The sequence below is a fragment of the Azolla caroliniana genome, unplaced genomic scaffold, assembly GCF_043228905.1.
Source record: "Azolla caroliniana isolate FFs.n. ecotype wild unplaced genomic scaffold, voAzoCaro1.0.p SCAF_7, whole genome shotgun sequence".
Taxonomy (NCBI): Eukaryota; Viridiplantae; Streptophyta; class Polypodiopsida; order Salviniales; family Salviniaceae; genus Azolla; species Azolla caroliniana.
In genome coordinates, this window is record NW_028230442.1 from 444,233 (window position 1) to 461,556 (window position 17,324).

Below are 17,324 nucleotides of genomic sequence, written 5' to 3' on the forward strand. Positions count from 1 at the left end.
AAAGTTAAAACTTCGTAATACACATTACATAATCTATAAAGTTAATCCGCATATTAAATAAACATTCTGAAAATTTCCCTCAAACAATTGAATTGTTAATTCACGATTTGAAGTTGGAACATTAAACTACAATAGTTGAGTTGAGTAAAGCTCAAATAGAATCCTTGAACTCTGAAGCCAAACTAAAGTATTATCAATTCCTACATGTCTAGACGTGGAACTTTCAACACATTGAAAATTTGAATTATGGCTGAATGAACCCAAAGATCATGGCGACACTTTATTGAACTCCCAATTCCATAATGATCTACAATCATAGTTTAATGGTCTTAGCTAAGATAGAATATTTGTACATGTGTGAGGTTTCTAATGTTTGTTAACAAAGTTATGCTAAGAAAGCTAATGTATATATCGGGCATAAAAATCTAAAACATGAAGCACTTTGTAAATTTGATTGGTAGCAAGTACAAATAAGACATTGTTTGTTTGCAAACAATGGTTACTCTTATAAATAAAATTTCAAATAACTAGATCGTGAAAGACACAAATGTACCATGGAAGAAGTCATATGGACTAAAAATTAACAAAAATTGATGTATTCCCCACAAGGAGTGTGTTGCCTCTTGGTGTCTCACACTGAGTGCACATCTATGTTCCACAATTGTTGGTCAAGGAGTCCAAGATGTCGTGTATTCTAATGGTGGCACACCGAGCAAGAGCAATTGTCAATCGCTCTTGAGCTGCTAACCTCATAACACTAATTTTCTAAAATTCCACCTACCTCTCTCACAGAGACAACCTTAATGAGAAGTGAACTAAAACCTATCAGAGGCTTAATCATTAACTATATGAAGACATGTACAAAAATACCCATATTAATGAACCATTAACTTATCACAACACATACAATAGAGAGAGTGGTTAATGTTTGGTTTGAAAGCTCTTAACACTAATCACTCATTAATATGATGAAGGTAGGTAGTTAGATAGATAGATATCTTTTTAATGTTTTGTCTTGCCTTCATTGTAGTACTCACCGATGCTAATATCTTCATGGGTTGTGCTACATATGATAGGTACTTAATAAGGGGCTTACATAGCTCTTAACTTCAATTGTTGTTTCCCATCTCCAAGCATTGTTGTTGCGCCTCGAGGGTTTGCTTAACCATGAGATTCGAGACATCAACCCCGAGTGGAAAGGACTACTTCATACTTCAAGACTTAAATCACTTACCTCTCAACTCCATGCAACTAAGGACAATATAAGCTAATCACCACACTATTTAAGAAATGTATATATTTGTCAATTAATTTCATTAGTCAATGAGAAGCATGGTAATCCCCATCAACTAATCAATAAACATAGAAAAGTGATGTATGGAGGAGTCAAGGGAAGGAGAGAAAGCATTAGAAGGTAGACTTTAGGCAATGAGACTCTTACCCTTCTATATAAGTTGGAAACTTTTACAATTCACTTCCACCTTAATGGGCATTGACAACTATTGCCTAATGATTACTTGTACAAAAGGGTTAGTTCTTGCACTTAATACAATGTTGCTTATTTACGTTAGAGGCCAGGTGCAATATCTTAAATGAAAAATATCAAGCTTGTACAAAAGGGTTAGTTCTTGCACATAAAACAATGTTGCCTGTTTACGTTTGAGACCACATGTAATATCTTAAATGAAACTTTTGAAGGCATTTGTATTGAAAAATATGACAATATTTTCTGAACGAAGAGTGGTATGGTTGCAAGATTCACATATCTTGTATCTTTCCAAGTTAATATTGATCATACATCTAAAAATTATTGAGAGACCAAGCACTCAATACATTTGTAACTACAGTTTTAATGACTTGGGCTATAGAGTTCAAAGACTCCACCATAGACCCAAGGACATGGTACCTACAACATTTCAATTCAACATGAAAGACTCCATATTAGCGTGCAAAAATAAATTACCATACATATATCTCTCTGGGGTACCAGTATCAATATATTACTACACAGTTGAAACACTGGAACTGTGTTCTCTCCACCACCAGAGTAATACTGACGTAATTGGAAAACAATGGATCTGAGGTAAAAGAGCATATGAAAATGTGGTACGTTTTGCTTTTAATTTTCAATATACCCATTTTAGGCTATTGTCATGAAAGACTGCAACTAATATGGCCGATATCGTCGTGAACTTCCACCAGTATTTGTTCCGCTACCATGTCCATGTCTCTGAGACTGTGAACCTCGACCAAAACTTCGGTGATCTCTGTATTGAGCAGGTATCCCTTGCATGCCGGATTGTTGCCTATCAAGCCAAAAGCCAAGTATTATTAAACTAATTTAAGAGAAATAATTGTTTGTAATCTTATTTATAGGAAATTTCATTTTCGTTTTTGAAATTTTTGGCTTCTTACAAGACATATCCCATCCGTCCATCGGGTAAAACCATTGGAACCATTGCCATTCCTGCTGGAGCTGGTCCTCTACCATAAATAACAGGCTGAAATCATTCAACACCCATATTAACCCTTCAGTTACATTTAAATAACCCTATAATCTTTTGCTACAAAAAATTCCTAAATGTTTAATTCTAATATTAAACATTACAAAATTAGGACAAAAAAGAGAAAATGTATTTAAAAACACCCATAGGTTTGAGAATTTTGAGTCTCTTCTACTACTGAAAATTCCAAGCTTTTGGAAGTTTTTGCTAAAAACATTTTATAACAGTTCAAAACACTGTCGTGTAAGTAATGCTACTATTATCATGGAACCACAAAAACTGCTAAATTTATGGAATGGTAACTTTTCCTCTTTTTTCAGAATTTCCTAAAGTACTGCTAGTAGAAACTGGGGACTGGCTGAATATCAAGTAGAAAAAGAAAATGTGGGATCTAAATTGCATCAGTGTACAAGAAACAAAAGAACACATCACTTTGGAGTGCCCTGGCCCCTACATATGTGCATTTCCGGTTTGGTTTCCAGTTGCTCTTACAAGGTTGTACTAGCTTTTGGGAACTCCAAATGAGGATGTAGCTGCTTTTTTGAATTCATAAGAAGGATGGAGCCATGGCTGTCTACATTGCTTGTCTACTTGACCATATAACCTAACTCATGAAGATCCAGACAGTGAATTTCAGAAACAGGCTTAGTTTTACTTTTGTCTTAAGATGAGATTACAGAGAAAGAGTTCATGTCGAGGAAATCTGTTAATCATTTCGAAAATCTTTAACAATACAAGGGGTATTTAGGTTTGTTAAGAATAAACATGGAAAAATCACCGAGACAATGTTCTTTTTCATGGAGACATAAAAGAGCAGAAATCTCTTTTGTTTTCTTCATATTATTTGCATGAAAAGGTAAGTGAGCCAATGTTTCTAATGGAAAACCATTTCTTTACTTTTTTTTATTCCTTTTGGTGTTATTGTTTGCTAACAGTAGCATCTGTACCTGTCCATATGCCTTGTTGAAGCCAAAACCTTGTGCATCCATCATGCCATACATGTCAGTGCTGATTCTAGATTGATAGAGTTGTGGTAGAATCCCAGGCCCCACAGGTGCATACATTGAGCTTGGTCTTTTCTCAGGCTGTGGCTTTGCTAGGCTTACTTCAAGTTCACGATCTAAAATAATGTGCTAAACAATCATAAGGTCACTCTTGGAATTGCTTCACAAGACTAATAATTTATAAGTTTATTACAATGACGGTCATCATATTATAACAAGATTATGATATATACATTTATCTTGACAAATCACAAGGGCCAAATATCTATATGGCATACCCCTACTTTGATTGTAGTTCATCAACTCCATGCTAAGTTGTTTTTTTTACCTTCAAGCATGTATTTTTGTCCCTTTTGGATGGCTTTCAACGCACTACTCCTATCGACGAAGTGTATGAATCCAAAATCACGCTTGGGCTGCCCGGGTCTTGATTGGGGTAAAATGACTTTGCTCACCTCCCCATGGGGCTCGAAGAGCTTAACCAACTGCTCTTGTGTAGCACCCTCTGGAAGATTACGTACATACAAGACCTTAACCTGATACCATTTTGCAAGCAAAGTGCAAACTATTATCCTCAAGAAATGCCTCTAAAATATTTGGGATTTTTATCAGAATAAACATTAATTCAAGGTAGACATCTAAAAACAGGGTATTGGTATGGTTTAACCCTACTTTTAATGTATGATTTTTATTTATTTTGATGCAGTTTTACGTAAAATATATTTAGCATTACATGAGACATGGCAATAGAGCTCTCTGGGCCACTGCCACGTTCTTCAGCCCAATTTACTGTTGGTGTATTTGTCCCAAATTTGAACCCAGGCATTGACAGCTTCCGCCTGGCATTTTCTGCACATGCATGATTGTAATACTCGACAAAGGAGAACCCCCGGTTCCGTTCATTATTCTGAGGATCCTGTAAAGATAATCAAGGAAAACCAGCTTTATATTTGGCCTATAACTAAAACATTTTTTTATTAGATCTCGTTCCAATCTTTTTATCAAACCAACAATCTAGTTCAAAGGCAACCTCGTTGCAGAAAACCAGGTGAGAGACCGTACCCATTTGTTGAAATGATCTTCGAAGGTTGGCCAAGGACAAGTGGTATATATAACAGATAATAGTTATAGTGCTAGTACAAAGCCTTCGTTCCAAACTAACACAAATCTATTGGTTTTTAATAGCTCTGAGGTAATTACTCCAAAAGAAGCATTAGTCTGTAGTTACTTAAAATTGAAGAAACATACACAAAGCTGAAAGTTTAGGGACTAAAATTGAAGAAGTATATAGAAAATATTGCATCATGATTAGCTGTGAGCGAAGGGAAGTATTTTCTGTAGTTATTAAGCTTAAAGTGGAACATTTGAATGAGGCTGAGGGTTTTGACTATGAGTTCCATACTCATATAGATGAATAGAAAACCTTGGATCACGATTACTCTGAAGTAATTACTCCAAATAAGGGTTAGTCCATAGTTAATTGAGAATACAAATAGAGATTCAAATGAAGCTTACAGTTTTGATATCTGAATATTCAAGGAAAAAATGTTCAAACTGAAGCTGAAAGTTTGGACAAAGGTATCTGGAAAATCTTGGGACAATTACACAACTATTTCTGCTCAAAAGACCGTACAACTAGGTAGCCTAAAAAGGCTGAATTTGGCATTCTAGGGAGAGTCTAGAGAGATTTCTTTCTTTTCTTAATGGTGTCCACTTTAAGCAAAAGAAGAACTACTTTATTGCATCAAGGGCAAATCCTTACTTCCTAGAATATTTATAGCACACTCCATTCCTTTCTTAAGGACATGCAACAAATCCAAAACATTCTAGTTCCCAGCTTCATCCTATCAACTTGGGATTCGCGCTCCTGGTATGTTTCCAAGTTAGGAACAACTTTATAGAACACCCACTTGTAGAGTAAGAAGCTAAAGAAAGAGGGGAACCTACCACAAAAGCAAGGGTAGAATATAGGAAGACCTCAACCTGCCAAGGAAATCCTGTCGCAGAGCTCAACGTTTATGGTGATTTTCTTCGCTTTTTCAATCAACTTTGTCAAGTGATGCCATTCTCAGCTTCAGCTAATATGTTCTCCAATGGTAAGACAATGCCATTGTCTATATTATTTAAAAATATGTCCTGAGGATATGTAGACTTGTTGTGTAAGCATAGGACCAAATGGGCATTGGGTACAAAAAAGAGGATAGACAAAGCCCAAATGGAGGTACAGAAATAAGGAGATGACATGTTTGTGAAAGCCCCATTAAGTACTGAAATACGAATAAGGGGATTGGCAATGCCTAAATGTAAGTAGTGAAATTTGTTTAGGAAAAAATTTACGGTCGGGTCCAACATAATGATGGAAAATATTTATAATTTATGTATGATATACTATTATCTTAATAGAGGCTGGAATCCAATATAAAATGATGCTTTTGGTAACAACTTAAGAGAATTTATGACTGAAACACTAAGGTTAGTGTAGAAAAAGCTGTGTAAGCTGAAAGTGGATGGATAAGTTATTTTTCAAGCTTAAGAGTTAAACTATTGGGAAAATCAAAATGCTGAATTTGCTGCTGATATAAATACTCTGCCTCCTGTAAGCTGCTGGAGAAAAGATCAAGGAACATAAAAGTTATACACAGAGAAGTAAACAATGAATAGCATCAAGTTAGCATAAGAACAATAAATAATAATCAAGATATAATTAGTAACATCCATTGCTTTCAATGTATACAATAATCGCCATTAATAAAGAACCAAATGCACACCCTAAAGAACCATACCAACTTAAAGCTAGAACAGAAGTTGCCTATTGAGAAGAAAACAAAGAAAATAAACAAGTTCATGTACGAACAATAAAATATCGGCAAGCATTGTTGTAACATCCATTAATTTCAATGCTTAGGAATCTTTCCCAGTACCTTATTGACTTAAGGCTAGCATATATGTTGCATATTGAGAAGCAAAGAACAAAAAGAAAAAAGTCATCCACATCCATTGCTTTTGATGCCTATTTAACACTCCCTCAACAAAAAACAAAATACACACCCTCAAGTGTATTACTGAATTAAAACTAGCATAAAAGTTGCATGCTGAAAAGGAAACAAAGTAACCATAATGACAATAAATCATTAAAACAACATCGCATACTTAAGGACAATAAATAAATCATTGATGATAGTGATATCATCATTAACATTCATCACATCCAATGGCCATATTACTTTCCCTCAACTACACATGGCTTCAAATATCTTACTCCCTTAAAGATATAGCAGAAGTTGAATATTGAAAAGTAAATGAAGAATAACAAGTTCGCATTAGTAAAATAAGCAAATCAGTAAGAAATATGATGCAATCATTCAAATCCAGGGGATTTCCATCATAACTGGGTATTCATATTTCAGATCCATCCATGTAGATTATATTTCCTCTCCATATAGATTGAGATTTCATTTATTGCCTGCTTAATAATTTATACAATAATAGAAGACATTTGACGAAATGGCTATAAACATACCATGAGCAGCTCCAAGTTGGTTATCCCAGGACCTCTTTCTAATAAAACTCTCTGAAATTCGTCCTTACTCCAGTTTTTTGGCACATTGCCAATAAACAGCTTATTTTTTGCTTGTGAAGACGAAAAACGCAGTTTCCGACCCTGTTTTATTCAGGTAAAAGTTTGAAATGAATAGATGACTTCAAACAGAAATAAATACAGAAAAGAAAATGCCCACTTTGATGCATAGAAAGGTCAGGTACTTTAAAAACTTACTTTCAATTCATATCCATTCAATGTCTCGATCGCCTTTTCTGCATCTTCTTTGTTTGTATAAGTCACAAAAGCAAAACCTTTGTTATCGCCCTTCTCATTATCCTTCATCAAACGCACCTGCTCTCATTGAAAACAATATTAATCATCATTGCTGTCAAACAGCAAACAGCTTTTGGCTCATGATGACAATTTTATGCCAAAACCTATGTAAACTCTCTATTCTTATAAATAGAAGTTTGTAGGAGACATGCAAAACCCTTAAACTCACTATGCTTACAAATGAAGCCCTTTTTCAGAGCAATGCCAAAAGGCTTATAGCAATGATTTTTAAAAAGATCTGCATTTTCTTAATCCTTATAGAAGAAACCTTTTCACCGATATACATTCTCTATCCTCACATAGTTTATAGGTTTGAATAATCTCTATCTCTCGGGACATTTGCCATTTTAGGCTATACATGACAGTTACATAACATCAATTTTATGCCAAAAAGTATGCATTGACTCCCTCCTTTTTTACAGAAGGAATGCATTTTCAGGGATATGCAAACCTATATACTCTCGCTCCTTACAGATGCCACCCTTTTCTCATAGACAATAATTGAATAATCATAAGGAAGAGAAAAGATTTAATCCACCTCAAAAAGTTCTCCACAGGAGGCACAAAGCTCTCTTAATTCATCTTCTAGTACTTCTTTAGTGATACCACCAACAAACACTTCTGAACCATGTGGTGGCCGAGCCAGGGGGTCTTCTTTATTTTCCTCGATCTTATCACGAGACTCATGTTCCTGTGTGAATGTCCCTTCTTCACGGGAACACCCCCCTCCCTCTTTGTTAGCATATTCAGTATGTCTGGCATCTCTTTCAAATTCTTGGGCTTGGTCTATTTCCTCATTACCACTCCTGTCAGACGACTTCAAAGGAGCATCTCTGGTACTCATATCATAAGTGTTTATGCCTGAGGCATTATCCTTCTCCACATCCTCTTCATTTCTCTGAACAGACTCTGTATAAGGCCCACTTTGATACCTGATACCTCCATTGCTGCAAAATGTACAGGGAAAAACTTGAGTTTAGTATAATAGCTTGCATTTGAAGTATTCAAAAATCACCTTTATATATTTTAAGTTGAACATAGTATTGAAACAACTGAAGTTTGGGATGTCTTAGAATAATAAAAAGAATGTTGAGAATCAGCTTTCCAATCTTGGAATTTAAAGTACAGATACATCCAGTTTTCAAGATGTTTTAGAGCATGGATACGTCCAATTTGAAGTTATTTTAGAATAAGAAAATTGGTGACGCACTTCATATTTGGAATTTGAAGACATAGATACCTCCAAAAGTTTTAGATAACTTATAAGAATAAAAACTTCAAATTTTGAAGATACAAGATGTTTAAGTATTTAAAATAGCCCTAAAAGTATCAAGACATGCGAATATGAGAATTTCAACCAATAAAGTTTTAGTTACCTTTTGGCAAAATTATTTTTCTCGAATGTTCCTAGTCGGCCATTTTCACGGAATCCAGGATCTTCATCATCATGTTCATCATGGTATATACCCATACCATCATCCTCCTCAGGCATATCCAAATCAAGGCCTTCTTGGGCTTCTTCATCTTCTATGTCTTCTTCATCATCCTGTTGAAGACACCCACAAATTACAAAATATTAATCGATCATTCTTGAAATAATTGTAAGATTGCCAAATGGAACTCTCGTTACGTCATAGTATTCTTTCTCTCCAAGTCACCAGACACCACCCCTGACCAAGGACAGGCATTATGTACCAGGCTCAGGTATAGCAAGGAAGACGCAGCCACATTTACTGAATCTTAGAGAGGAAGAGACACAACTAAAGCTCGAGCACTAATATTACAATTTCTCAATGAAGTAGGAAGAATTGTCTTCCTCAAAAGCAAGTTATATTATGAGGGTTAGATGCCCCCGATTTTCCTTAATGATGACTTGATAGATGCAAATTGAACATAGAAACAATGTATGTCACAGATCATACAAACACGCAAGGAAGGTAAAAGAGCCCTCTACCAGGATGTATGTGTTGCTATCAACAGCAAGGCCATTGAACGGGGATTCATGACTTGCGAGACAATAGAATCAGAACTGCACATTGCAATTTGAAGCAACAAGAGGGCTGTCTAAAAGGATGGTCATGTTATCAACAGCAACGCCATCACATAGAAGTTCGTAGACCGTTGAGACAATAGAATGGAATAAAACATTGCAGTTTGGATCTGCAGTGGAGCACTTTGGACACCTTGGGAAGCATGATTGAGGTAATGGTGGTACCAGGTATGCTCCTCACTGAGAGACATCAATGTCCGGAGAAAATAAAGACATGCCTATGAGGAAGCACAATGTTGGGATTCATACCACATATTTAAGAGAAAAGACTAGGGTATTGCCTATTGATGTGTACGAGAACCTGTAGACCTGACCAAAATCAAGGATCCACAACTATGGCATTCTTATGCCGAAAGCTTGTACCATGTCCCTCACCAACCCCCTTTACCACAATCATCAGAGATTCAGCTCATACAACATTGAGAAGGCCATTTGGCGCTTTCAACATGAACTACAGGCAAACACCTCATATACATGATAAGCAAGTGTTGCCTATCCTTGCACTCATGTTCAATATGGCCTTCATAGAGAAACTTCCCAACACAAGAAGTATGCACATGGCTGTGCCTGTTCATAAATCATAAGCCCCCTCCAACTACAGAACAATTGCATTATCATAATTGGCCACACATTCGCCAAATTTTATGGAGTGGTACTTGAAGAGGACTTCAACACTTACGTTGAGGTTGAAGAGATACAAGCCCCAGAACAAGCTGGATTTCGCAGAGCCTTCTCTACCATTGACGAAATCTCTACATTACATTGATTGGCAAAAGCACAGAAGAAGTGATTGTATTGATGCTAGTATATTTCTGTGACACCCTTGATATTATACCAAGGGAATGCCTCCCACAAGACTCTGTGCACTCAAAATTCCTTTTGACATGATGAAGCCTATATACGCACTATACGAGCGAGAGTTGGAATGAGTTAGGTGTCTAGGGAAGTTAAGATAATCACAAGGAGCATAGATGTGACATAAGGATGCCCAATTATTCATGATCTAACATAGTTCAGCAAATAATCAAAAGCATTATCTACTTATCAATAACACACCCCCGACCTTCACTATACGATCGACCTTAGGTGTCTAGGGAAGTTAAGATAATCACAAGGAGAATAGATGTGATATAAGGATGCCCAATTATTCACGATCTAACATAGTTCAGCAAATAATCAAAAGCATTATCTACTTATCAATAACATGCCCCCGACCTTCACTATACGATCGACCTTAACCAATTCATGCAAGCATTGTGTGACAGGCACATCGTGGATGTTGGCATAGTCTATTAAGTGGGAGTACTAATCTAACTTGATGGTTACACATATGCCAATTTTGACCAATTGTTCAACAGATTTGAGGATTTGACATTGGGCTTCACATTCTCTTTGGGAAGCAATATCACCAGCTAGAGTCACATAAAGCAATCTATTGTGGCTCTTCTGAAGCATGGGGCCCATACAACTCTACTGTGATAACCTCAGCAACTTACAGCTAGTACAGAACCTGGCGTTCCATGCACACACACATTGAGGTTCATTTCACTACATCAGACAGGGGATTGCAACTGAAGATGTAGATCTCCAACATACTCTGACAAATCGATAAATGGCAGATATTTCCACCAAAAGCACTTGAAACAGACAACCTCAGACAATTACTTCAGTACTTGGCCCACATCTACTTCATCTGCCCAGTTTGCAGGGGAGTACAAACACAAGCAAGGATGATCCAAGCTCACTCATTCACATGCATGGTGAGGAAACCACCGCCCTTACTGTTGTATTCAATCTACACGATATCTCATATACAATCCACTCTCATCATGACAGGTATTGAGAAAGTAGTTACACAGTAGTGAGGTAGAGTTGTATAAAACAAGCTCCTTCTTATATATAGTTATGATTAAAGTCAATAATATAGATAATTAGCATTCTCTTAAGAATACTCTTATGATTGTAACGTTTCTCCAGTTGTTAATATATGTTCTTGCCTATGTTATGCTCTTTCCCTCTTGTGCACACGCACATAATATGCAATGCATAATACACATCCTACCTAATCGATTTCATTGCGTATATACACTTGATCCTCCATGGAATTATGTTCTCTAGTTCTTCACAATGATGACTTTGTAATTATTTTACTACAGATGTCTTTCATAAACGTAAATAAGATTTAATTAAACTAACATGCTTATGTTGGGTTATGGGTTTTGCTGCTGTTGTTGTACCAAGAGACAAAACAACATTCCTATGACAAACACCAAATACTCAAAGGAAAGGGAGATCACTACATCTCTAACCCCAAAAAGGTCCAAGAGACCTGTCTTAACTTTTCATAATCATCATTGGAGGATCCATTACCACACATTGACTACATGTACACGAGACACATATAACAAAGAATATTATTCTCTAGCTTTCAAACTTGAGTTACCCAAGAGATAAAACAACACTCCTATGAATACAGACACATACACCAAATACTCTATCTCTAACCAAAAAAAGGTTCAGGAGATCTTAACTTTTCATACCCATTACTTGGAGGTTCCATTACCACACATCAACTCACATCCTGAGATGATATAACTAGATATCAAAACTTGTATACTTGACACACATAAGAATGCATATTATTCTCTAGTTTTCCGACTTGATTTACCCCTTCTTTAAGACCTTTGTTATTTATTGATGTCGTTTGTATCTGATCAGTTTCTACCCCTTACCAAGTTTATATTTTTGCTATGTTTTGTTTTTCATGCCCAGAGCACATACATAACAAGATCCGGGTCGTAGGTTCTTTTGTCCTATGGAAGACATAACATCCTCTCTCTCTCTCTCTCTCTCTCTCTCTCTCTAACATTCTGTTACAATACCTCGTCTGCTACTTCGATTTCTTCGTGCTTATTGCCCACTTCCATTACATCTCCATCCCCATGTGCATCATCTTCCTCTTCATCTAGAATATCTTCAATCTCCTCTTCTCCCATGACCACTTGATCTAGCTCAGAAGATCTCACCATTCTTGTCTCCAGTTCAATATGAATTTAGGCAAGGTTGAACACCTTAATGTGAAGCTAAATCCTGAAAGGGACTAAAAAGTGAATTGAGAAGCTATATTAGAAATACGATCAGCAAAAAACTTCACCTTCTTTTCTTGAGATTGGGTTGACAAAAATAGTAGAGCTAAAATTAAGCTCTTCGATGTAATGGCACTTTAGGATTTAAATTTAATTTCTCTACTTGATGTATACTCAAGAAATAGAAATTGGGCAGTGGAAACAAGGAAAAAGACAAAGTACAAAATTTTAGACTCGCTCTCTTAAATAAATGAAGTTTGAGCTAGCAAGAGAAAAACAGAGAAATAGCAAAATTTATGTTTTCTTTTAATTTTGCTCTACCTGATGGCTAAGTACGAATTGCAGTTGGAATAGGGGAAATACACAGAAAAAACAAAAGATGCGGAGAATAAGTAAATGGATTTTGGGCTAGCAAGAGAAAAACAGCAAAATAGCAAAATTTCTGTCCTTCTTTACCTTTGCTCTACCTGGTGGCAAACATTACAAGTATTGTAATCTTAAATATCCACGAGATTGAGAGTGAATTTAGCAAAATGAACAGGAAAAATTTTAGGTTTTTTTCTATACCTTAGGAATTTACCTTGGGTATGTAAACAGAGAACTGGTGGGAAAACAGAGATCTAAGCAGTAATATTAGTCTTTTTTTCCCTACTTAATGGATCCTTATAAGGATTCTAGAACTCGGGTTAAGAAAAGAAAAGAAAAGAAACCAAAAACAAAAAGCAAAAAATCACGAAGTCTAGAAGCTCTAGATTATTAAAAAGAAATTTACCCTTTCCCTTTTCTGTCTGATATGGATGGATGATCCTCAAGAATCGAAGATTTGTGTTACAACGAAAGAAAGGAAGACAAGATAAAAGAGAGACGAAAGAACAGAGGGATACTACCAAAAACTCTTTATCTATTATTTCTAGGGCTTCCCATACATACATACATACATGATTACATCCATGGATGGCATCATCGTCACTCAGACAGACAGTCGGAAGGAATCAAATTCCCATAAAATGCCCTCCCACATTTATCCTTTATCTCCTATATGCCCCTACCAATTTTGCAAGTGTCGTAACCTTAACATTAACAAGGGATCCATTTAACAAATCGGCAATGGTTTGGTTTGAACAGAAACAAACCGAGAAACCGTGGCTTAATTGCGAGATGTGCAATGCTTTTTAGGCTTTGCCAATTTCTACCGCAAGTTTATACAGGATTACTCAAAGCTTGTTCTGCCTCTCACATAGCTTACCAGGAATGGGTCAATCGTTCGTTTGGTCTAAAGAAGCGGACATGGTTTTTGAGAGTCTTAAGATGGCATTTACATCAGCTCCTATTCTAGCTCATGTTGATCCAGAAAAACCATTCATCATTGAGGTAGACACGTCGGATTTCGCCTTGGGTAGCATTTTGTCACAACAAGGTGATGATGAAAAGCTACATCCTGTGGCTTTCCAGTTTGACACGCAAGTTTGACGCTGCCGAAATCAACTATGGAATTCATGATAAGGAGCTATTAGCAATAGTGGACTCTTTTACGCAATGGAGGCATTTTCTAGAAGGATCTTCTCATCAAGTCACCGTATTTAGTGATCACAAAAACCTTGCCTACTTTCAGAATTGTTGTGTGTGTGTGTGTGTGTGTGTGTGTGTTTTTCCCACAAAAACTATACTCCATTGGTATTAATTTTAACAATGCCAAAAGCAATCTACAATTTGTACATAATAGTTTCCACTCCACAAGTGTCTATAAAAAAGACCAAATATAAACGATGGCCTTTGGCAAGATAAGGCTAATTATGTCCATGAAAACTCTCTCAGCCTTTGCCAACAAGACCCATTCTCAACCTATAAACAAATTCTTGTGGTCCAAGAGAATACATATCTTTACATATCTTGGTGGTAATCCTAGTCAACATAGCCCGGTTTGTCCACCCTGGCTAGTAGACTAAAAACTCCATATATGCCTTTGATTCTGCCAATATTGGAGTTGTTCACCATCACTTGACTGTCCACTAGGGTGATGCTATTTGACAAATGTTTTGTACACAACAGTTGAAGACACCAAAATAGTCCATGATGCACCTGACGCTTGGGTAAAACGTGATGGGCTGCCATGGATAGCCCCCATGTATCATCTCCCAAATCAAAACGACCATGTCCATCTCCATGAAAATTGAAATGTACTTGTAATAATCTCCCTATAAACAAGATGAACTATGTCCTCCACACCTCACACCATCTGCTTCGATCCCCACACCGTCTTCACTCTTAAGAATAGACAAATTGCTTCATTCAGTCCACATCAACCATCTCGCCGAATACCACCAATGTCTTGTGCAATTAACAACAAAATAAGTGAAAAATGATTCCTCATCCCCTAATGATCTGCTTCGGTCCCCCCCCCCCCCCCCCCCACCATCACTCCTAAAAATAGACAAATTGCTTTATTCAATCCACATCCACCATCTCGCCGAATACCACCAATGTCCTATGCAATTAACAACAAAATAAGTGAAAAATGATTCCTCATCCCCTCATGATCTTCTTTAGCCCTCACACCAACACCATTCATCCTCTCGCCATGACAAACATGCTTCAAATCCCATTGCCATCATCCCGCAACCTATGAGAACCATAATATTTTCTTAACTCAACCCATATCTGGAGCATCTCACTGACCTTATTCCATCTCACTGATTACCGTGATCCTGTACTAACAACCAAAAATGAGTGAAAAACAATTCCTCCCCTTCTCATAATAATCTGCTTCAGCCCCCACACCAACATCACTCATCCTGATCCCAAAAACAAAAAACCAGCTTCGTCATGTCCCCATCCACCATCTCGCTATCTCCGATTCTCTCAGGATTCCCGCCTATTACTGCTAAAATCCACTGAGGTCCTGTGCAAATAACAAAAAATAAGTGAAAAATGTTTTGTCCTCCCCTCATGATCTACTACAACCCTCACCCCATCGACACTCATCCTCTTGTGATGACAAATATGCTTCAAACTCCATCGCCATCATCCCTCAACCTATCAGAACCATAACATTTTCATAAGTAAGCCCTGATCTGAAGCATCTCGTTGACCTTCTTGCCATATCACCGATTACCTCGAAAATCCTGTTACACTAACAACCAACAAATGAGTGGAAAAAATCCTCACCTTCTCATAATAATTTGTGACAACCCCCACCAACATCAATCATCCTGATCACAAAAACAGAAAACCAACTTCCTCATGTCCACATCCACCATCTTGATGTCTCCGATTATCACAGGAATTTCGCCTCATACCACTAAAATCCTTCTTATACTACTCTACTTCAGCACCCACAACATCATCCCTCATCCTCATGTCTTCATCCACCATATGGCTATCTTCAATTGTCATCAACACCTTATACATTAAAATAGCCTTCCTACATGCCGCAACCGTCTCCTCCATGTTGGCTCATGTTGTTCGCAGTAAGAATGGTACTAGTGGCGGGAACAACCAACGAGGTGGTACTAGTTCCACCAAACCTTAGAGCCTGCATCTAACATTATAGGAATAGCTGACCAAACTCGTCGAAATCTCCTTCTTTTTCGAATAGATGTGTTTCCAGAGCCCTTATAACTGTCATACTCACCTTTAACTGTATGTACTAATAAGTTCCAAAAAGACTTTACCTGATCCACAACGTGGGATGTAACTGGAAGAGAGTTTGCAAGAAGGTTGAACATATGCCTCCAAAAGTTTGAGATGAACTGGGGACCACGATCACTTATAATATCATCCAGAAGACCATGGTGCCAGAACACCTCCCACATGGGTAACTCGGTTGTTTTACTATGATATTCTTGTATAATGTACATGCTTATCACAAATTTCAGGCGTGGAAATCACTAATCACATATATAATCATGTGATAGATTTCTGTGTGGTAATGGTATACATATGATGTATGATGTATGTATATGACTCATTCATTCAGCAGTTCATGATTCTCACACCTGAATCACAGGCACAAAAAGATGGACAGGAATGAAGACTGAAAGACCGAATTTATGTACATATATTTATGTGTATTAATCTGATTGCTTGGAAATTTGTACTCAGAGTGCAGGAGATGCTCTGGGGGTTCAGGAATTATATATTGCTCAAGCCTATTCATTGATTGAATGATTGGGACATATTTCTCATCGGAAAGGTAATAATAAGCCTTTTAATTACCATCACCAATCACCATTACCATCCATTCTGACTCCAATATTCTCAATTGTATACATACACACATACATACTGATCATATGAGCCATCATCTTATATAATTCAATCATAGTTCATTATTTGTTGGACAGATAAATCTTTACCATTACCATTACCATTACCATCCATTCTCATTATATATATATATATATATATATTAAATTGCATACATAAATACATACATACTGATCGTATGATCCATCTTATGTAATTCAATCATAATTCTTATTTTGTTAATCGACAGGAAAATCGTTACCATTACCATTACCGTCCATTCTGATTCCAATATATTAGATTGTATACATACATACGTACATACAATACACTACATACATACATACTGATCATATGACCCATTTTATATAATTCTATGATTATTGATTCATTATTTGTTTTTGGACAGGTAAACCTTTACCATTGCCATTGCCGTTACCATCACCATCCATTCTGATTCCAATATATTAAATTGTATACATACATACTGATCATATGGCCCATCTTTATATATATAATTCAATCATAATTCATTGTAAATTAATGCTCCATAATAATTGT

General features: G+C 36.6%; 2 protein-coding genes across 3 annotated transcripts in view; one reads left to right on the forward strand and one right to left on the reverse strand.

Annotated features, from left to right (window-relative positions):
- Positions 1-1,708: 1,708 nt before the first annotated feature.
- LOC147861408 (heterogeneous nuclear ribonucleoprotein Q-like) lies at positions 1,709-13,324 on the reverse strand. Of its 2 annotated transcripts, XM_087322044.1 has the most exons (11): positions 13,291-13,324; positions 12,315-12,521; positions 8,759-8,928; positions 7,921-8,329; positions 7,284-7,400; positions 7,029-7,169; positions 4,242-4,424; positions 3,837-4,044; positions 3,452-3,624; positions 2,416-2,501; positions 1,709-2,306 (listed from the first exon to the last, which is right to left on the reverse strand). In XM_087322044.1, exons 2-11 carry the CDS (start codon positions 12,459-12,461, stop codon positions 2,168-2,170), a joined length of 1,773 nt encoding a protein of 590 aa, XP_087178170.1. In that variant the 5' UTR covers positions 12,462-12,521; positions 13,291-13,324; the 3' UTR covers positions 1,709-2,167. The 2 variants fall into 2 exon arrangements, with proteins under 2 accessions (XP_087178170.1, XP_087178171.1); XM_087322045.1 differs by lacking the exon at positions 13,291-13,324 and having other exon boundaries at positions 12,315-12,522.
- Positions 13,325-17,139: 3,815 nt separating this feature from the next.
- Positions 17,140-17,324, forward strand: part of LOC147861409 (MLO-like protein 7) — a 41,942-nt gene continuing 41,757 nt past the window's right edge. The window contains exon 1 of the mRNA XM_087322374.1: positions 17,140-17,172. Coding sequence (XP_087178500.1) covers positions 17,140-17,172 — 33 coding nt within the window. The remainder of the gene's footprint in view (positions 17,173-17,324) is intronic.

Excerpts from the sequence above, each read along its gene's own strand:
- LOC147861408 (XM_087322044.1), bottom strand. The coding sequence starts at position 12,461 with ATGGTGAGATCTTCTGAGCTAGATCAAGTGGTCATGGGAGAAGAGGAG. Across the intron at positions 7,401-7,920 it reads CCTGTGGAGAACTTTTTGAG|GTGCGTTTGATGAAGGATAA; the intron begins GTGGATTAAATC and ends CAATGAGAGCAG. Across the intron at positions 2,307-2,415 it reads GGACGGATGGGATATGTCTT|GCAACAATCCGGCATGCAAG; the intron begins GTAAGAAGCCAA and ends TTGGCTTGATAG.